Genomic DNA, 22073 nt, shown 5'->3' with positions numbered 1-22073 from the left:
ACCGTGTGGCTCCCCAGGCTGAAAGCACTGGCTCTTTGCCCCTTATAGGAAATGCCCTCTGACCCGCATGATCACCCTCATTGTAGACGGCAGGCGCCAGAGCCCAGTGGTCTGGGTTTGAGGGCTGAGTGTGTGTGACCCTGAGCAAGTCCGTTCAGCTCCCCGAGTTTCCATCCTCTCAGCCGTAAATGGAGACACTGGCAGGTTTCATTTCCTGGGGTCATTGTGAGGTGTAAATGGATCATTGCAAACGGCTCAACCGAGGGCCAGGTGTTGCCTCTGGGTCAGGCCCAGGGAGGTGACCTGACTTATCTGCCTGAAGTCACCCAGTAAAGGGGGAAGCTGTCCTCTCTCAGGTCCAAGCCCCGGGAGTGCCTCTCCTGGCAGGTGTAGACCCCAAGCCCTTTCTGGGGATAGAGAGCTGCCCCATGGTGTTACAGGCTAAGAGCAGGGGCCAGCAACCAACGGCCATTGGGCCAAATCCAGACTGCTTGCGGCCTGTTCTTGCAAATAAAGTTTTATTCACACGCAACCATACCCCTTCCTTTATGTGTCACCCCCGCGGGGGCTCTCACGGTGCAAAGGCAGAGTTGAGTATTTGCATCAGAGACCACCTGCCCACAAAGCCAAACCTGTTTCCTCTCTGGTCCTCGACAGAAAAAAGTTTCCAGCCGCCGGATGAGAACATCAGACGGGCTTGGGTTTGAATCTCGACTCTGTGCTGAGAAACCTTGGTGCCACGTAAACTCTGGATGCCTCAGCACCAGGCTCACGTGGCTCACTCTGAGGTGTCACTGCACTTCGCTGATTCCAGGAGGCCTGTTAGTTCCACGTTTTGACATTTCTGCAATTGGAGCGCATCTTACAGTTGGCAACGCCACCTTACGATTAGAATTGGCAGCAGCTTTTCCTTTCTTAGCGGTCCAGAGGGGTAACGGGGCCTCTTGTCAACGTCTCACGTGGTAAAATAGGGTAATGAGATGCTGCATGAAAAGCGCTTAACGCGCTCGGGCGGGGCACGCAGTGAGCCGGCAGGACACCTTAGCTTCTCCTTAAGAGTCCGCACCTTGTGCACCTCTGCGTTGGCCCATCATCTTGCAGACACCTTGTGTCTGGGAGTAAAGAGAGGCATCCAACAAAAAGTCCTTTATCGTTTTCAGTGATTCATTCCAGACTCAGACGGCTGTCTCTAAAGTGAAATGAGTCTCCTGTCAGGTCGGAAGGGCCGCACATGCAGACAGCCGTCACTCAGCGTGCGGACGAGGGCTAGAATTCAACGTGAGAAACTGAGGCAGGAAATCAGATTTGTAGGTTGGCATTTCTGACCCATCTCCCTGGAAAGTCGGGGCTTTGAGTCCTAACGACAAAGCATCTAATGAGAGGAGCATGAGGACCAGAATTTAAGAAGAGGAAGGAGGTACCGATGACAGCCCTGAAGGCACACGGCCAAGCACCAGGGGCCTTACCTCATCGCCGTATCGTCGGTAGCTCACTTCATAGAGCACGATCAGACCGTTGGGTTCCTTGGGCTCCTGCCACATCAGGTGGACGACGTTGTTCTCGAAGATTTCGTGGGTCACGGGGCCCACAATATCATCGGCCTTGGCTGTGTGGAGCGGTGGTTAGAGGTTGAGACCCGTGCCCCGGCTTAAATCCCACCTCCACCAACCAGCTGAGCCACCTCGAGCGGGTCACGCGACTGTCCCGTGTTCCACTCCCCTTGTCGGGAAACAGACATAAAACTCACCCCACGGGATTACCAGCATCTCTATGTCTGTCTGTCTGTCTGTCTCACATCCAGTTGGTTCTCTTTCTCTAGAGAACCCTAATACACTACACATGTGTATTTCTTAATTTTACTTTATTTTTCTCATGATTTGTGTGTACCTTCTAAAGTTTATATAATGGCTATGCAGGACTCATGTCATTAAAAACTAATAAAAGCAAACATGCATGCACCTTCAGGGCATTATGTCAAGTGAAATAAGGCAGAGAAAGACAAATGCTGTATCACCTCACTTATACGCGGAGTCTGAAAAGGCTGAACTCATAGAAACAGAATTGAATGGTGGTTGCTGGGCGGGGTGAGGCGAGGAGGTGCAGCGGGGAACCGGGCGATGCTGGTCAAAGGGGACAAAATTCCACTTGTAATATGAGTAAGTTCTGAGGATCTCATGTACAGCATGGTGTTTGGAGTTAATAATACTGTACTGTATACGTAAATGCTGCTGAGAGAGAACTGAAATGTCCTCACCACAAAAGAGAAATGAAATTATGTGATGTGACAGAGCTGTGAGCTAAAGCTACCGTGGTCATCATGTTGCGATATGTCAGTGTATCCAACTGACACACGGTACATCTTAAACTTATGCACTGGAATATGTCCACTGTATCTCGATAAAGCTGGGGGAAATTTTAAATGATTAAGGCAAATGAGTTAAAGTCGCATGTCTGCTGACGAGAGGGTGGAGAGCTGCTTTTGGCCCCCCGATGAGCCAACCCACCTTCGGGCATGGTCCTGGCGCTGACGTAGGCGGCCACGCTGCACCGCTCCTCGGGGGCATCTTGGTTGCAAGCCTGCAGCTCGATGCGGTAGCCGGTAAAGTGACGCAGCCCCGAGATGACCAGTGACTCTTTGCTCACCACTTTCTCGAAGGGTCTGTGCTCCTCCGAGCTGGTGGGTGCGCTGGTGGAGGAGGCGTTGGGGAACCCCGGGAGCGTGGGCACGGCCGCTGTGCCATTCCCTATGTCAGCCAGGGCCCTGCGTCTCCGCGACGGCCTGTCACAACAGTAGGACACACGTGGTCCCTCAGTCACCATCTCTACGTGCTGCTGGGGAATAAAGGCTTAAAACCAAGGACCATGGTGCAGCGATATTCAAAGGGGCCCATAGGTTAAAATGCAGATTTCCAGGAATTACAACCCAGAGCAGCTTTCAAAGAAGGACAGGCAGGTTCACCCCAAGATGGGGGGGAGAGGGTCCCCAGGACCATCCGTCATAGACATCCCAGTAGTCCCCTCCACATGCTTGATTTCAGATTTTCATTTTGCAGGTTAATAGTCCACCCAGGGTCAGTGTTAAAAACAAAACGCCAAAAGTGTGCAAGAGTCTGGCTTTTCAGGACGCCCTGCCGAATGGTCCCAGCTATTGCCATCACCAGTTTAAACAGGAGAAGTGCACCTACTGATCCTTATGACCACTCGGGACATCTGCCTAACTTGAGTAATTAAACTTCAGTTCTTGGTAAAAGACTCGTATCACACAGGTTGCTAGGGGTAACGGAAAACAAAACCCGCCTATGCCATTGGCATATTCTGCCCCACCCCTTACATAGATACATGAAGAAAAATGTGATAGCCTAAAAAATAATAAATACAAAAAAAGTCTAAATAAAATTTAAATTACTCATTATTCCACAGCCCACTGGGTCCTAGTGTTACTTTTTCTGTAAATACTCTGTATGAGTGTAATGGGGACCAAGCCAGTTTTATAATCCACTTGCTCACTTGCTGTATTGGAAGCATTCTGAAATAGATTCCTTAAACCCTAATGTCTTAAGTAGGACAGAATTTATGCTTTGTTTTTTTTTTTTCAGCGTGAGGTTTTCCCCTCTTTGTTAGGAAAGTACCGCAGGCGTGTTGCAGAAAACTTGGAAAACGGTAGAATATTCCATTTAATGCATGAGCCACAAGCTAACTTAGTCATCCTCTCCCTTTTTTAATATAAGCGTAGCCCTAATTTTTTTTTCTCTTATAAATATTGCTTTGATCACTGTCCAGTTGTCTTATTAGTCCCTGAAGTCGATTCTAAGAAGAGAAATGAGTTGATTGTGCCTCCTGGCCCGCATGGCTACGCTGCCCTCCAGACGCTTCGCGCGGACCTGTGGTCTCAGCGGCAGCCCAGGAAACCGCGCCCCGGGCTAATCTCAGCCGTGCTGAAGGTTAACAGGAGTTTTTGTTTTGTTTCTTTTTTCCCTTTTTCAGATTTGCAACCTGACGCTTTTTTTTTTTTTTTTTGGAAGCATCACTCTGCTGCTTTATTGGCTCCTCTCTGTACTGCTGAGTGTAAACTCTTTTTTTCCTTTGTTGATTCTTTTGTGTTTCTCTAAGGAATAGCCCACCCTGGTCCTCTGTTTTTCCATGAAGTTCTAGGACCTTCCGCCTTCCTGTTCCTGCACTGCTCCCTCAGCAAAGGACATCAACCTTTTATCGATCTACCCTGATTTGCTGTGTGCCAGTGAGTTTTCTTGAAATGATCTGAAACAATCTTTCTCATTTATCTGTAAAAGTTTATATCTCAGCAATTTAGAATTGATTTTTCTCCCCAGGTAATTCTATATGGGGTTACTAAGGTTTTAGGGCAGTTATAAAAAGGGACCTTTCCCCCTGATTTATATCGTAATTATTGCCAGTGTATCTACTGGCTTTTTACTCATTTACGCTGTACCTACTTACCCAAACTCTCCTTCTGAGAGTTTTTATGATTGATTTTCTTGGGTTTTCAAGGAACACGCTAGAAAAAGGGTCAGCAACCTTTTCCCATAAGTGCTAGGTAGTAAATATTTGGGGGTTTGTGGGACATGTGGTTTTTGTCACAACTACTCAACTTCCAATGGCTTTCAAGCCATTGCAGATCGAGCAGCCACAGACACAATGTCAACAGATGGGTGTGGCCACAGTCCACTAAAACTTCCTTCAGAAAAACAGGCAGCAGCCGTCTGCCCACCTTCCCACTACAGGATTTGCAAATATCAGTCATTTTATTTCCCTCAATCCATTCTTTACAATTCTACTTTACATCTTTACTGCACTGGCTAAATGAAAGAGAAGTGTTAATTAGTGATGATAAGATTGGCTTTTCCTTCCAACTCCAACAGAAATAGTTTTAAGAAAGACATCAGCTTGGCTGTTGGTTTCATTTAGGTAGTATTTATCTTGCTGCAGAAGTTCTCTCTTCCTAGTTTTATAAAAGGCCTCTTTCCCACTCACTCCCCTTTCTCTAGCTGAGGAATTTTTAATTAATGTTATTGAATGAGGTGATTATGATTTTCCTTACTTGGCCTCTTGATGAATTACATTATATCATCAGAACTCCTGATCTTGAACCATCCTTGCACTTTTGAGATAAACGATGCTGCCAGCACAGAGTTGTACTTAGGACATTTGGATTTAAAGTCCCACACTAGCTGGTCCTGGGGTTTTCTTTCAATGTAGCATCTTTGTCAGGTTCTGCTAAGGGGTGCTGTGTCAGTTTTATAAAACTAGGAAGAGTTTCATAGACTTCTATGCTCTGGAAGTTTCTATATTACAGAAAAGAGTTGCTCTTAGTGTGGAAGAATGTACAACTCTCTGAGCCTGGGGCCTTTCTGCAGGGGTGGGGGTTAATTGACACTTTTTTTAAAGTCCTTTCCTAAGGTTATTAGGATATTTAATCATTCTGCTTCTTCTTGAATTCGCTTAGACAAGTCAAAATTTCTCACCTCTCTGAACGTTTCAAATTGAATGGCTCATGGTTATCCAGAGAATTCTACATATTAAAATCTCCCCCAGACCTTAATTTTATGTCACCTCCTTTACTTCTAGTTATTGTGCACATTTCCCTTTGATTATATTTACCACAAGTTTTGCTATATCGGTTTTCCACTCCCTCCGTGACACATTACACTTTACATTTTGAAGTTTTTTCTTAATTTATGAAACCATTCAAGCCTACTAATTTGCATCGAAGTCCAGCTTCGGCAATATGTTTACAAGTGAAGGTATGTGAGATTCACGTGTCCATTATTTTCCAAAAGGACTTTAATGAAAGTTTCCATTTTTACTTTCACCCAATAGATGTCTAAGTGATCCACTGCTAATTACCAGGAAGGAGAACTTTCTATTCAAATTTTGAAGTTTACTTTTCGTTTTCATTGCTCTGTGGTCAGAAATCAAACCCTACTTTGGCAGGAGGGTCCCCACTAAGATTTTCTTTGTGGTCTTTTTATATGAAAAGACCAATGGATTGGAAACCAAAGCTGTGAAACCAAAGATACATCCATATTAGCAAGATTCAGAACATTTCTAAACAACCACAGATGGGCCTTCCAAAATTGACTGAGAGGCTGGTTCTTCATGAGAAACTAATGAGAAACTGGTATCTCAACAAGCGGAAACATCCGTGCTCTCCGCAAATAGGCCAAATATGCATATGTGAAGAGGTTTATATCCAAAAAGACCACCACGTGGTCACGAAAGGCCCCCGCCCCCACCCACGGGGCAGCATCAACTGATCTTCCCACTGGCGACCTACACAGCTTCTTCTTACCCCCCAGTCTCACCCCAGGAGTGATTCTGCCCTCTGGTCCCACCACCCAGGGGACATCTCGCCCCAAATGTCAAGAGGTCCGAGGTGAGAAACCCTTGTCTGGATCAACGCCTCAAATTTCTAGACCTTTCTTTCCTACAGATTGTGTTCCAAACGGCCACTAGAGGGCAGATCGGGGCCGCAGGCAGGGCTGAAAGTGAATAAATAAACCCTCCGCTCCAAGAACAGAATCCGGCCGCCTGGCCGCAGCCTGCCTTTCCGCCCCCCCTGCCTGTTTCTCCCCCTAGGAGCCCCGGACTGGGCCCACCGACTTGGCTCTCCGCCAGTTCTCTCTGCCTGGCCTCTCCTCCAGGACAGCCCTCCTTAATTCTTGAAGACGCGAGTCAAAGAGGAGCGCCCTTGTCCTCAGCGGAATTAAGGGGCTCCCGTCTGTCATGAGGCACTTGTCACGCGGCGTAAACCCGTCCCGCTCGGCCTCGCCCACTCCCTGCCGCACGTGGCTGAGGCTCTGGTCCCGGGGACGGGTCTGCACACACGCTCGGCGTTGATAAAATGAATGTCTAGTGAGTGGCTGCACGGAGAGACACGTGTGGCATCTGGCCGGTGCCCAGAAGTACTCCCTGGGTTCTGTGCTTTGGTTCAGAGTGTGTTAGTTAAGATTCCCCACCCCCGACCCCCGACCCCCACATTCGTGCCCAGGTCCCATTTCTGGGTGAAGGCGTTTAACGTGCGGGTTTGTGCAGCGCCAGGCCTCGGCGCAGCGGCGCGTCGCATGCATCAAGCCACAGAAGCCCCCTGCGGTCCCCAGGGCGCACCACATGCTTCCCGCCCCGCGCGCCCCGCCCGCACGTCCCACAGGTGAGTCGTACCTGGTGTCCTCCGCGCCAGGGCCTGAAGAGGATTTTCTGTGAAAACAAAACCAACTGCTTTTGAGGACAGACAGAAGTTCTTTAGACAGACCTCGGCTTCTGACAGCCCGGTAGCCACATTCTGTACCAGCAGCCCAAGGGCGCCCTGCCCTTGCCTATGGACCACTGTTTCCCATCACCTGAATCACGTCTTCCCAGCAGGTGCAGAGAACACAGCAAGGAGGGGTGGGGGGCAGTCAGAGAAAACGCACCCCCCTTCCAGAGACCTGGCCATCTGGGGTTCCCTCTGGATGTCGGACTCGACTACCTTTAAACACCACCACTGACCCAGCCTCTTCCTTAGGTCTGGCAGCTTTTTAACGTGTGGAACAGTAACCGCCTCAACGCCCGGGCTGGGACACTCAGTGCTCTTCTGAGCTCAGGGTGAGGGATGAGAATGCAAGAAAGAGGGAAAAGGAGAAGTGTTACGTGTTGATGGTGCCGGGGAAGCAGCTACCAAGCGCAATGGGAGGTATCTGAAGACACCCCGTCTAGAATCTTGTTCTATCCCAGTGTAAACCTCTGGGGGTCTCAGTCCACTTTGGAAACAGCCAATTGGACCGGACTTTTCTGGGTAGCTGTCTGGTGAAGTCTGTAAAGGGAAGAGGTCAAGGGTGGAGAGGGAGGGGGCGGGTCAGAGTCCACATCACACATTTACTGTGAAAACCTGGGCAGTCACTCATCTGCTAAAAAAAAATAATAAAAATAAAAACAAAAACAGGTTTCGGACCCAAAACAGGGAGATGCTGCTGCTTCAGTGGGTTACTGGGAAGGTTCGCGAAACCATCTGATGCAGACGGTGCTACCGGCGTCACGTGAGGAGAGGCCAGGGGTGCTACCCAACATCCTGCAACGCACAAGATGGTCCCCGTCACAAAGAATGAACTGGCTCCAAATACCAGGAGTGCCAAGGCTGAGAATCCCTGTAGGACTCGTGCAGACTCATAACCCTGACAGCAGGGACTCGTCTGCTCTCCACTTTACAGGTAGGTCAACTGAGGCACTGAGAGGGGCGGGATAACCTGAAACCCACACAGCCTTCTACCTAAGTGTCTGCACAAAAGGCAAGGACATATGGAAAACTGGGAGTCATTTTTATCACAAACCCTCGCTCCATAGATCAGGTGTACATCAGCATGTGAGCCCCTTCACTCACTAAGGGAAGTATTTAAATAGGAGCAGCCTCTGGGGTTTTGAAGAGGCCATGGAAAGTTCTGGAAGGATGAGAAGGTCACACAGATTTTAAAAAGAGAATGCACTGTGCTTGAGACAGTAATAAGTCAAGCACGGGGCCAGGCAGGCATTCCTCGGTAATCTAACCTAATAATTGAATCTGTCGATTATTAATTACTGTCTATAAGAATCTATCAGATAATAATTAACCACCAGTAATCTAATGGAGTTGGTTCCAGAACTCAGACTGAGGCCAGAGGCTGGGCTGAAGCGTTCATGAGACATCGGAAAGCAAGTGTGGAGTCTTTTCAGCTTTTTCCCCTGTTCTGATGGTCACGTGCTCTTCCTGGTCAGGAGCCTACGGAAATCACAAGATCTCGTCCTTCACCCCGGGAAGCGGCTCAGCAAGGACTCTGCCCGCCCTCTGTGTCCCCACTTCATCTTGGTCCCTAAATAAGGTTCCCCAACCCCAAGCCAATGGCAAACCCTGACCTGGGGATGAAAACCACATTGTGCAGGTAATCCTCAAATGTCTTCCGGAACGAGGATTCCTCCAGCTCCTTCAGGATCTGAGAGTCGGTCTTCGGGCAGGAGCAGCACTCTCCGGCAGCCTCCTCGTACTCGGTCTGATTGTGCTTCTGGGAGCCCTCAGACTCAAACGGCGGAGACCAGGTCCGGGACGGCAGCTTCAGCCCTAGAGGAGGGCAGAGCAGGTGCGCTCAGGTCTCTGCCTGACACACACCCCTACCCTGAGCGAAGGGGGCTTTCTCAGAGCGGCTGGGCACCCGGGCCAGAGCTCTCCCAAGTTCGACTGGGAAAAATCAGATCGCTCACTGGAGGGTCCTGACACTGTCAACTGAGAAGGTTCTTGTCAACGTGCAGCGGGAAGCTGTCAGACACCATAACCCCTCAGGGCTAGAGGCTGAAGGAAACCAGGCATGTCCCTGCCTTCATGGAACTTACATTCTAATGGGTGAGCTGCATCAGGGCACCGGGGGAGGAATACAAAAATAAAAAATAAATATAATAGAGACATATGCCGTGGATCAGAGGGCAAGGTGAAAGGACACAGGGTGGCTGGGGGAATATTTCAGAGAAAGTGACCACTAAGCAGTCTCCAATTAAGTACAAGAATGAGCCATGCACATATCTTGGTGTAAAGCAATTCAGACAGCAAAGAGCATGTGCAAAGGCCCTGAGGTAGGAGTTTCGTTGGCATATCAGAAGACACCAAGGACCCAGTGTAGCTAGAAGGGGATGAGGGAGAGAATGGTGAGGGATGGGATTAGAAAAGGACAGGGGGCCCAAGTCACAGTTAAATGGATGAATGATGCAATCATCAATCAACCACGTAAAGTGTGGAGAGGGCAGAGCAGAATTCCACATGGTCCGACTTACAGACCCAGTGGTTGGACTGAGCAGTCAAACTGTGCAGCACAAATGAAAGACTCTACAGTCATTCAGGAAAACAGAAGTCAGATTAGGGCAGTGATTCTCAGGGGGCGGGCAGGAGGGGGGAGTGATTCTGCGCTACACCCCACCCCCTACCACTGGGCAAGGTCTGGGGACATTTTTTGCTGTCAGGGCTGTCTGGGGAGACAAGGGGACGAAAGGCATCCAATGGGTGTCAGCCAGCGATATTCAACATCCTACCTTACACAGGGCAGCCCCCACCACAAAGAATTATCCTGCCCCAAATGTCAACAGTGGTGAGACTGAGAAACTGTGGGCTCAGGACATGAGAGAAAATTGGGGGAAGAAATTTTTCAAAGAGGCACAGAAAAGGAAATTTTAAAAAGAAAGAAAGAAAAAAAAAAAGAACAACTTCTCAAGGTAGTGCTCTTAAAAATACCACACTGCTTTTTCAAGGACCACAGCTGGTATGTCTTGACCCCTGAGGTCGGGTCCGGGGAATGCTTGCCGCCTGTCGTGTGAGCACAGCCACGCGGTTGGTTCAGCCTCAAGGATGCAGGCTACTCCTTAAGGGCAAAAACAGTGCCCTCAGTGCTGGGCGGCTACTCAGCGAGGGGAATTCCATTCCTTCCTCTCTCCTTTAATGGCTCCGGCAGACAGTGAGCTCTAAGTAGCTCCCTGAGGATGGTGAGTACCCACTCGGAAGCCCAAGTATTTATACAGTTTTGGAAATACTTAAAAATACTTCTTACGTTTATTAATAGGCATGGAATAACCCGTCTGGTTTAGCTGTTAGAAGGGCTATTGATGGCACTATGGATGGGAAAAAAAACCTTAGGATTTCCCTAGTAAAGGGGGTTCCTGACATTTTTTTCTGGGGAGGAGGGGTCTTTTGATCAGGCACAAGCCTAGCGTCTGACACGTGTCACTCTTCCCAGCACCCACTGCACGACGCTTGGGGCCCCTACGGATTCCCTGTGACTATAAAATATAGTGAAGTATCTAAGACAGTCACATCCATAGAGACAAAGCAGAAAGGTGAGCGCTGGGGGGTGTGGGAGGGGGAGGGGGAGTCCATGGTGACTAGGGACAGAGTTTAAGTTTGGGAAGATGAGAAAGTTCTGGAGTTGATGGTGGGGGTGGTTGCACAACAATGTGAATGTGCTTAATGTCACCGAGCTGTGCACTAAAAACTGGTTAAAACAGGGAGTGGGGAGGGTGTAGCTCAGTGGTGGAGCGTGTGCATAGCATGCGCGAGGTCCTGGGTTCAATCCCCAGTACCTCCATTAAAAATTTTTTTAAATAAATAAACCTAATTACCTCCCTCCCCCAAAACAACAATAAAAGACTCAATAAATTTTAAAAATGGTTAAAATGGTAAGTTTTATGTTATGTGTGCTTTACAATAGCCAACACAGAGTTGGTAAGACCACTGTACAGTTGGCATATGCTGAGGGAGTGGAACCTAGAAGTTCTCACCAACAAACAAAGAAACAAACAGTAAATACGTGATGTGGTGGGTACATGAATTCACTGGACGGGAGGAATCCCTTCACAATGCGTATGTGTATAAAAATCATCATAGTTTACACATTAAACATCTTGCCATTTTACCTGTCAATCATAACTCCATAAAGTTAGGGGGGGAAAATCACTTGTGATACGAAAGGAAGCTACTGCTGGTCGCGGTTAGTAAGTGATTTGTCTCGTGTGTGTTAGGAAGGTTATTTCTTTGTGTGTGTATTTGGTTTTTTTCAGCCATGGCAAAATACACATCACATCAAATTTACCATCTTAATCATTTTTAAGTGTACGATGCAGTGGCATTGAGCACACTGATGTTACTGGGCAGCCATCCCCACCCTCTACCTCCAGAACTTTCTCATCTTCCCAAACTGAAACTCTGTCCCCATGAAACTCTCATCCCCTCCCCCAGCCACGGCCCCACCGGCTCCTTCCTGTCTCCATGGATGCGACTCCTCTAGGGGCCTGATATAATACAATATCTGTCCTTGGTACCTAAGTTTATTTTTAATGACATAAACTTTGGCATCATTACGAATAAAGCCATGTTGAAATAGTCATGTTGTAATGATAGATTTCAACTTCCAGAATAAAAGCTGTTGCTCTTAAAAAAAAAAAAAAGCTTTGCCTGCCCGGCTGCTGGTGGCGGTTTCGGTTACTCGAAGGCAGGGCCAACGGCTCACAGCTGAGACCATGACTTTGCTTGCTCTCGAGTTATATAAAGCATCCAAGGAGATAAATCACGTTTGCAACCCTCTGCTCAGGCGGGAGATGAGGTCACAGGCACACACATAGCACATGCTCTGACAGCTGGGACCTCTCCCGGAGATCATCTGGCCTCCCGCCCCTTCTCCCCAAAAGGAGGCAGCCGATGGCAAGCCGGGTGACCGCCCGAAGCCCTGCAGCGGGTCAGAGGTCGTCGAGCCGGGAGCAGACCTCAGGTTCCCGACCTCACCCACACCTCGTCCGCGGCCCCGAGGCCTGAGGATACCGCTAACTCAAAAAATCTAAAGGAAAATATATACAGACAAACAAAACCCACTAAAGAGAAAAAAAAATGACTTCTGTTTCTCCGATTTGATGGGCTTTTTAAAAACCCAGTTCTAAAATAAACTAATTTATACAAACTCATTTGAGGCTTCAAATAGTTTTCCATTTTTCTATAGATGGATGGAAGCCCATTAAATAAACAAGATTAAAGACTGGAAAAAACCTGTCATGAGGGTACATGTTTAATGGGAAGCACAGGAGGGAACCGGTTATCACCCTCTGCTGTCTCCGATCCTTAAAGCTTAAGGGTCTACGATGCGGGGCCAGACTTCCGCCCTGACTTTGTCCGTCACCGCCGCACACATCTGCGGGTCTGCACCTTAGCAGGGGAGCCTTGCGTGGGTTAACACAGCTACACTCCCACTGGGGGAGGCGGACGAGGGAGGGGGGAGGAGAAAGTTCCACAGGGAAGTGGTGCCAAGACGTAGGGAGTGTCTGATTCCGACCCGAGTCTTCAGAGCATGTTCTCGGGCTGTGATCTTTAGAAATGTGTGCAGACCTCCTCTTACTGAGCTGCGCAGATACGGCGTTTTTCCACAAACCAGAGATCTGCGGCAACCCTGCCTTGAGCAAGTCTATAGGCACCATTTTTCCAACAGCATTTTTTCCCTTCATGTCTCCACGTTATGTTCTAGCAATTCTGGCGATGTTTCCAACTTTTTCATTGTGATTATATTTGCTTTGGTGATCAGTGATCAGTCATCTTTGATGTTACTATTGTAATTGTTTTGGCAATTTTTTTAGCAATAAAGTACTCTTTTTTTTTTAGCAATAAAGTACTCTTAATTAAGGTATGTACCCTTTTTTTTAGATCTAATGCTATCGCATATTTAATACACTTCAGTATAGTGTAAACATAATTTTTATAGGCACTGGGAAACAAACAAAAAAAATCACACGACTCGCTTTATTGCGGGGGTCTGGAACGGAACACACGATGTCTCTGAGGTCTGCCTGTGTGTGCGTTTTCGCAGGAGACCAGAGGGAATGTGTGCACCCACATGCACTCGTACGCACACTGGGAAATGGGAGGAGGGGAGAGAACAAAGCAGGTCCAGTGTGTAAAACCAGCCCCTCCCGCGCCTCTGCCTGCACTCACCTTTGAGGCAATAATCCAATTCATACAGCTCGCTGTCTTCCGCCTGCCTCTCCCAGAATACCAGGTAGTGTGTGATGTTGCCGTTGGGGTCAGAGGGAGGCTTCCACTTCAGAATAATCTGGGACGAGGAATTAGAAACCGAGATGGGATCCAGCGGGACGGAAGGATCTGCACAGGGGAAAGGAAACAGGTCCACGGTGAGGAGGAGGACGCATGGGTTACAAAATTTCAGTCCATTCAAACCACAGCTTTTGTAGATGACATAGCCATTCGTGTTCAACCACTGATGCAACCAACATTCATCGCGCTCCAACTCTATGCCAAGCTTTCTCTGTTCTGGGCCCTGGAAAGGTGCTGGGGATGGTAGAAGTAGACAAACTCACATTTTCTGGTTATGATTAGCCCCAAATGGAACCCAGTCATGACAGGGCAAATTCCAGCACTAAGATGTCACTCAAGCGTGTCCCTGAGCTGGCAGCCCATTTAACATCCCCCTAAAACGCACCACCTTTGGGTGGTGGAGGGAGTCGGTGAGGGATGGGGCCAGGGCGGGGGTGTGGTCTCAAAGCAGAGGACACGGTGTATCCAAAAGCCTGGGAGATGGCAGTTCCTGGAAACTATTCATCCTTTGGTGTTGCTGGAGGGTACAGGATGAGAGGGCAGTAACCAAAAAAGCTGGGGCTGGTGCATAAAGTTTGGACTCTATCCTACAGGACAGGATTTCTCACCCCCGGCACTACTGACGTGCAGGGCTAGATAATTCTCATGGGGGCCGTCCTGTTCATTGTGGGGTGTTGAGCAGCGTCCCTGGCCTCCACTCACTAGATGCCAGCAGCCCCACCTCCGCAGTCATGACAACCAAAAATGTCTCCAGACATCGCCAAATGCCTCCTATCACAGTGGCCGGAGAGGACTTAACGCTTGATGGAAATATAACTGAATTGCTATAAAATCCTCCAGTGCGCCACCCCCCCCCCCCGCCTCAAAAAGTGGAGATGGGGGAGGGGCACAGAGGTGAAACCAAAATGGCAATATATGGGTAATTGTTGGAGCTGAGAAATGGTTATTACGTGGGAGGAGGGGTGTCATTTTCTTCTTCTTTTGTAAATACTTGACAATTTTCCAGAATGGGAGGAAGAAACACATGTCCCCCTCTCGTGTCTTCCTGCTAACGCCTCATCTTCTGAAATCATAAACCTCGGTGCCCGTCTCTTTCAGAAGCCAGCAGCCACGCCAAGGGGCATTTTAGATGACGTCACTGCGTCCGCCTGTTAAAGGCAAGACGTGTGACTCACGCACGGGTTCACATCCACGAGAAACGCTTACTAGTGGCATCTGTCTGGACATAGATGATGTCGCTCTTGGCCCCGTACGTGCGGCGTTCGTCAGAAAAGGTGACCAAGGTCTTGACAAAGATGGCGTACTGGGTCCAGGGCTTGAGACCCCGCATCAGCCACCCGGGGTGGTTCTGTGACTTGGGGTCATTGGACCTCATCGGCGGGTCAATGTCCACCACCGTCCAGCTGTTGGAGCCGCACGCATCCTGTCCATCGAACTCTGTCACGTTCTGATAAGGGCTTTCAAGACAAGAACAGGAAAAGGCGGTTACCGTTTCTTAATTACAGCCCTGAAGACCAAAGAGATGTGGCCAGGGGAAGTTACATCGGGTAGGGGTGCGTCCTGTTCGCCAACGGTCTTGTGCCACAAGGGAAGAGCACACAGGAACGGCCAAAGAGAAAGGGACCACATCCCTCGTGTCTCAGTTTCCCAACAAGAAGAATGATGATGGTGATACCAACTGCCTGACTTATAGGTAAGATGACACGAGAGGACGCGTGTGACTTCTCGGCACACAGCCTGGCACCTGGTCAATCTTGAGAGATGGAACAATCATGCCTCTTCACTCTCACCACTCCCATTATCTTCCTTTAAAATTTCAGCACAGTCAAAACTCAAAACGACGGGCTGTTACTGAACGGGGACCGAGTTTCCGTGTGGGGTGACGAATAAATTCTGGAGGTGGACGGCCGTGATGGCTGCACAACACCGTGAACGTATTTAACGCCACCAAGCTGTACCCTTAAACCTAGTCAACACGCTAAGTTTTACGTTGCGTATGTTTTACCACGACTTTTTTGAATGTTGAAAAAAATAAACTTTTTAAAAAATCTGCTAAGTAGACAGAGCAACTTTTTGTGGAAGATGCCTGGTGAGAGGTGCATTTAGGAAACTAAATGGAATCTCGCTATAGGAAACTGCCCCATCTGGACTTCCAAAAGAAACCCGTCTGCTTCAGTTTTCTGGCTCTTGGCAAAGGGCAACGTTCCTGATGGCACACCCCATCCGCCGGTGAGACCCGACAGAGGAGCCTGTGGTGTTTCTCCCCGAGTACGAAGGCGACAGAGAGGAACCTCCAGCGGGGCCGTCTGAGCCCAGAAGCGACCAGCACGCCTCTTCCACTTTCTACTTACGCCTCTTTGTAGAAAAGCATGAACCCCAAGAGATCTCGGAAGTCAGGGGGCCAATAGGGCTCCCATTTCAGCAAGATCTTGTCATGAGATGTCCGAATGTAAGAGAATTTAAGTAATTCATTTTCACCTGGGAAGGTAAAAAAAAACAAAAACAAAAGAACTCAGTATCAGAATTAAATAATTTGTTTCAGCCCGAAGTTGGGGACCCTATACTCCCAAGAGCGTCCGTGAGAAGGAGGCTGTCAGTCTGATGTTCCCTCGACAGGCCTCATCCCCACGTGCCTCCCCCGGGTTCAGAGGGAAGACTGGGACATGGACGGTGGTTCCAGCTGCAAGCCAGTCACTTGGCCAGAGGCTCAGAGGAGTAGCAGCGGTCAGCACCGACATGAAGACCAAGGGCCAGTAGTTACTGGGAAAGGAGGCTTTGGAGAATAACGTTTGTCCTGACACAGTTTGTCTTGCATATGCGACTTCCATGCCTGACATACGAGAAGTCGTAACTGCAGGGCAAATGGACACATGCCAAGTGGGTTTAGAGAGTGTGGAGGTCATTATACTTTGGAGGGAAAGTTCTTTGGAAAGATGATGCCTTGGAGAGAGTAGTTCCCTCTGCCCGAAGGCAAGCCCTCTCTTAAGTTCCACCCTAATTGCTGTCTCTCCCTCCGTCCCCCGAATTCCCTTGGACCACATTCTAAGGAACTGACTGCATGGAAGCCCTGGCACCTCAGCGCTCAGATATCCCCTCAGGAGAAAACCTGTGAGCGTCCTGCATGAGAGGACTGCAGTCAGCTGACGATGTCTGGCTGTGGCAACTGCAGAATGTGCTGTCACATTTGAGCCAAGGCCACATTTAAGGGAGGTGTCATTCATTCATTCATTCAACGCTTATGTGGCATCTTCCAGTATCAGGCACTGGGTTTTGGTTTTTGGCAAAGAGGTAAGATGTACAACACCTGTCCTCAGTGTCAGAGAGCCTATCACACACACAGTTGTACTAGTTCGTTGTGTGGAAGTGCACTTCCCCTGGGGACCAGTGTGGTGGGGGGTGGGGGGCAGCCACATCATCTAGTCCATGAGCTGGAAAGAGCACAGCATCACCACTTACAGGACGCCTGGTCCCCATTGGTCTTCAGGGCAATGTCGTTTCTCTCCTGGCGCCCCTTGGTTCCTGAAACTTCCTCCATCTTGTGAATTTCTGACAAGCAGAGCTTGGGGTTATAGTGGAAGAACAGTTTCCCCTGCGTGATGGTGAGGTTGTGTTTGCTCCAGTCCCACAGCTGCCTTAGGTTCTGGTTGTCCAAGGCGTAGAAGGAGTAGTTCCTGCAGGGACACACAGACACGCCTAATCAGCCAGCTTGGCGTCTCCAACTCCAATCGGCGGGGCCGCAGCTGGAGCTGATCTCGCTCAGGGCTGCGTCCTCAGTCCTGACCACGTGCCTGACACCTACTCGCTCCCATGGTGAATGGAAGGCAGGAGGGACGGGGGAAGCTGGGGAGGTCTTCATGGCCGGGAAGGTGTCTGAGCTAAGTCTTGTCGGGGAGGAGGGTAAGACTGTGATGGACTGAGACATGGGCTTTGCAAAGGGGAAAGATTAAAGACACGGAGGCATCCGAGCTGGGACCAGGGGAGAGCAAAGGCGCCTGCTCTGGCCGACAGGTGACAGGCAAAGCTGGAGAGCTGCAGTGGGCCAAGCCCTCTAGGGCCCTGCACGCCAGACCGAGACCCAGAACACACGGCCTTCCTTGGCAGGCAGAAGGGGACCACTGAAGGTTTTATGACAACTCAGTAACTCAATCAGACCTGTGCCTTGGAACTATTAGTGGGCCACCAGCACATGGGGGACAGAAGACACAGAAGCCACGCCTGGCTGCTGAGCACCTGAAATGCAGCCCTTCTGAACTGCACTGTAAGTGAAAAACACAGATCTCAAAGGCTTTGCATGCAAAAACAGAATGTAAAAGATCTTTATATGTATTTTTTATATCGAGTCCATGTCCAAATGACATTTTAGATGTAATGGGTTGAGTAAAATGCATTATTAAAATTCATTTCACTTATTTCTTTTAAAGTTTTTACCATGTGGCTGCCAGGACATAGTCTCACATGTGACTTGCATCATATTCCTGTCGGATGGCACAGGTCTCGTGCTAGGACCGGCTAGGAGATCACAGGAACAGTCCAAATGAAAGGGCTGAGCTTCAAGAATCAACATGAGCCAGTGATTCAAGAATGGAGTCTGAATAGTTCAGTGGGTTGGCTTCTCAAAAGCCGTTCACAGCCGCCTCTTCCCTTGCTTTCCTCCACTGCACAGACTGGAAGAGGTAAACAGTCGCTCTCCCAGCCGCCCTTGCTGCTCGGGCGCAAAGTCTGGGCCGCACCCCCTGTGGCTCCCCAAGAGAGACTATGAAATGGGTACCGTTTTCCTTGGCTGGATCTTTAGATGTGTTCTTACCCCCATTCCTTCCTCTCAGGACTTTTCCAGACACTTTCTCCTAGTGGATGTTTTGTTTGTTTGTTTGTTTGTTTTGTTTTTAAAAGCCCCTAAGTTACAGCATGGTGACTATAGTTAATAATACCATACTGTGTATTTGAAAATTGCTGAGAGAGTAGATCATAAAAGCTGTCATCACAAGGAAAAATAAAAATGTAACTATGTGTGGTGACGGATGTGAACTAGACTTATTGTGGTGATCATCCTGCAATATAGACAAAATAGTGAATCACGATGCTGTTCACCTGAAACTAATATAATGTTATATGTCGATTATCTCATTAAAAAAAAACTCGGGTTTTCTTTTTCCTCCAATTTTACTGAGATATTATTGACATATAACGTTGTATTTGTCAATACACATATATTGTGAAATGATTGCCTTAATAAGTTGAGTTAACCTCCACCGTCTCATATAGTTTTTAAAAAATTGTTTCTTGTGATGAGAACTTTTAAGATTTATTCTCTTAGCAAGTTTCAAACATATAACGCAGTATTGTTAACTACAGTCACCGTGCTGTACATTCCAGCCCCAGAATTTACTCATCTCACCAGTGGAAGTTTGTACCTCTGGAATCCCTTCACCCATTTCCCCCACCCGTCAGCCCCTGGCGCCAACAATCTGTTCTGTCAGACTTGTTTCACTTAGTCTCATGCCCTCAAGGTCCGTCCATGGCACTGCAAATAGCAAGATGTCCTTCTTTTTATGGCTAAATAATATTCCAGTGTATATATAGACCACACCTTCTTCATCCATTCGTCCATCGATGGAAACCCCTAAGTTTTTTCTAACTCATGAACTTCCTGCTGAGCGACTGGGCCACAGTGACAAAGTCAGGCTCACATACCCAATCTCCAAGGTCTCTCCTCGAATCAGACGTAACTTCCGGAAGAAGGAAAGTGACACGAGGGCGTAGGACCGGCGGATTTTCAGGTACCCTGAAATTTCTTCAATGAGTCCAAGGTTGGCCTCCAGCTCAGCTGCCAGATTGTCTAAGGAAAGGAGAGGATATCGGTGGGTTTCTGCTGAGATACATTAACCTTCCTGTAATTCCCCTTGGTGAAGACTTAACCCACAGGCTGAGGATGACTCTGACGCACCCTGCTCGAAGCACACCTGCAAGGCACAGGTGAGCAGTTACAGCAAAGACCGTGCTGCCCACAAAGCTGAAGGTATCTGTTATAGTCCCTTCATAAGAAAAGGTGGCCGACCCTCACCCCCTCCGTCAGCCCACTCTGGTGCCCTTCGTAGCGTGGACCACCGCCTGGGTTTACATTATACGTGCATTTGTTTATTTGCAAGACCCACCACGTGCGGACTTCGCCTCGTTCATGGTGAGTATTCAGTAAATGTTAGCTGGATGAACAAGCAAAGGAACGCCTTTCTGCCTGTGACAGAGTTTCTAGAAACACAGTCCCCAGACCTGCATGTTGCCTGCTTGTTAAAAATATAAATTCCTGCCACCCCAACACACAGCTTGGAAATTCAGAATCTCAGGGGGGAGGGCAGGACTGAGCTGTGAACTTCAGACTTGGAACTCCTTGCGTGCCTCCGCTGAGGGGCATCTGGGCTGTTTGCTTTCTGTGCTCACAGGGAGAGTGGGTCCCCGCAGCCAGCGCCCCTGCCACCCCCCCAGGGCACTCACTGCCCCCTCGAATGTTGATGATTAAGCTCCCGTTGACAATGGTGCAGCCTCGGAGCTCCTGGGCGGACGTCACTGAGTCGATGGTCTTCTCGCCTTCCAGGAGGTGGCAGACCTTGGGACAGGGGCCCAGGCATGGAGTGCACATCAAGCTGCAGAAAGAGTGGGGAGAGAGAAGTCAGGGTACACAGGAACACACGCACACATACGCACACGCGCACACACGCACGGCAGGCTGCACATGGTCCCAGGTGACGGGACCTCCACTGTCACCCTAAGGCAGGGTGCTTTGACCATCGATAGCGCTGCTGATATTTGGGGCAGGAGAAGTCTCCACTGTGGGGGACTGTCCTGAGCATTTAAGGGTGTTACGCAGCAGTCCTGGGCTCCATCCACTCCAAGCCAGCAGCACCCCCAGCACGGCACGACAGCCAAAACTGTCTCCAAACATAGCCCCTGGGGAAGGAGGGGCAAGCCGCTTCAGGCATCTCTCTGTGCCGGCAAGTCCTACAGCACTACTCTGAAGTCGAAGGACTCACGCTTTTACCACAAAGCCAGCGGGACTCGTGGCGTTATCATGGTGATGGGAATCATACAGAGCTTTGCCGCTATGTGGACGTGGCAAAGCTGATGCTGTTACCCCAACTAGCAGAACTCAGGCTGCTACTGCAGGATGATGGGACATTGGCTGTGCTATGTGGGGTTTGACATGAACTTCCCGGAAAGAGAAACTGTCTTCCTTCTGGAGTATTTAAGAGGGTATTGCTATATTGCTAGCACGGGGCAAGGGGTGAGGAAGAGGCTGTCTGAGAACAAAACCAGCAGGGAGAGAAATAGAGCCAAGAGCGGAATGCAAGTGATCAGGTACATCCCTTGAGCTCCTGGATACAGCTGAACCTGAAGCCGTTCCCTGAACGTTTTGGTTTCAGTCACCAGTAGACTCATTTAATCTTGCTTAAGCCAGTTTGAGTTGGGCTTCTGTCGCATGAAACCTCAAGATTCCCAGCTGTTACATCCTCCAGGTCTGTGGCCTCATCGGTAAAATGGAGTCAATAACAGAGCCTGCCTCACAGGCGGGTGATGAGGACGAGGTAACACATACCACCTGAAGCACTTGGCACATAGAAAGCAAACACCATTAGTCCCTTGCGAGGACATCACTTTTTACTATGGAACTGTCACTACTGTCGTGTCCATGCTCCTGCATATTCTTAGCTTTGTGATGCTGGTATAGTAAAGAACACATCTGGTCTTTGTCCTGAGTCCTGGCACAGAGCTTCAAAGAGCCCTTGGAATTTCCTGAGTAATAGGAGCATCTTAGTTGTGTTAATGAGGAGTGGCGGTCCCTACTCACTTCAGGATGGGGGTTGGTTACCAGAAAGACCAAGTACTTGACCTCCAGAGAGAGAAGAGGGGCTGGGAATGGAGTCCAAACCTGTGGCCAGTGATTTAGTCAATCACACCAACGTAATAAGACCCCAGTGAAAACTCTGGACACCAGCCGAGTTCAGTTTTCTGGCCAGTGAACACACTGACGTACTGGAAGGGCAATGTTTCTGATCCCACGAGGGCATGGAAGCCCTGTCTCTGGAATTCTCCCAGCCCTCACTACGAGCATCCTTAATAATAAAGGTATAAGTGCCTCATATGCCGCTCTTTGACTGCTGAGGCCATCTTATTTCAAAAGACATCTGTCTTGAATAAATGTCTCACCAGCTCTGTGACACAGCCACTAGCAAAACAACCAGATAAGGAACGAGGTTGCCCCCATCCTTCTTCAGAAACCCTGGGGAACCTAGATAATGACCAAGCTTCTCCTTCCCTGTGCCCAACTCCTGCTGTTAAGCTTTAAATTGACCATCAAGTGAACCCATACAGCCCTCGACATCCCACCCTTGGACCCTAACAAAAGCAGACCCAGAGGTGTTTCTCTCTGCTCGGGACTGAAAGAGGATAGCCCCCCCCCCCTTTTTTAAGCTCTGAGTGTTGTTCT

At 49.0% G+C, this 22073-nt stretch overlaps 1 protein-coding gene across 5 annotated transcripts in view; it reads right to left on the bottom strand.

Annotated features, from left to right (window-relative positions):
• Window positions 1-22073, bottom strand: part of INSR (insulin receptor) — a 114495-nt gene that overhangs the window by 19323 nt on the left and 73099 nt on the right. For all 5 annotated transcript variants that reach the window (XM_074350940.1, XM_074350938.1, XM_074350937.1 and 2 more), the window contains exons 4-13: window positions 20084-20232; window positions 19286-19430; window positions 17051-17265; window positions 15946-16072; window positions 14801-15051; window positions 13475-13642; window positions 8881-9082; window positions 7177-7212; window positions 2505-2779; window positions 1467-1606 (exon numbers count right to left, since the gene is read on the bottom strand). In XM_074350940.1, the coding sequence (XP_074207041.1) occupies window positions 1467-1606; window positions 2505-2779; window positions 7177-7212; window positions 8881-9082; window positions 13475-13642; window positions 14801-15051; window positions 15946-16072; window positions 17051-17265; window positions 19286-19430; window positions 20084-20232 (1708 nt within the window). The remainder of the gene's footprint in view (window positions 1-1466; window positions 1607-2504; window positions 2780-7176; window positions 7213-8880; window positions 9083-13474; window positions 13643-14800; window positions 15052-15945; window positions 16073-17050; window positions 17266-19285; window positions 19431-20083; window positions 20233-22073) is intronic.

Source organism: Camelus bactrianus, chromosome 22 (assembly GCF_048773025.1).
Source record: "Camelus bactrianus isolate YW-2024 breed Bactrian camel chromosome 22, ASM4877302v1, whole genome shotgun sequence".
Taxonomy (NCBI): domain Eukaryota; kingdom Metazoa; phylum Chordata; class Mammalia; order Artiodactyla; family Camelidae; genus Camelus; species Camelus bactrianus.
This window is presented reverse-complemented; position numbering and strand designations above follow the sequence as displayed.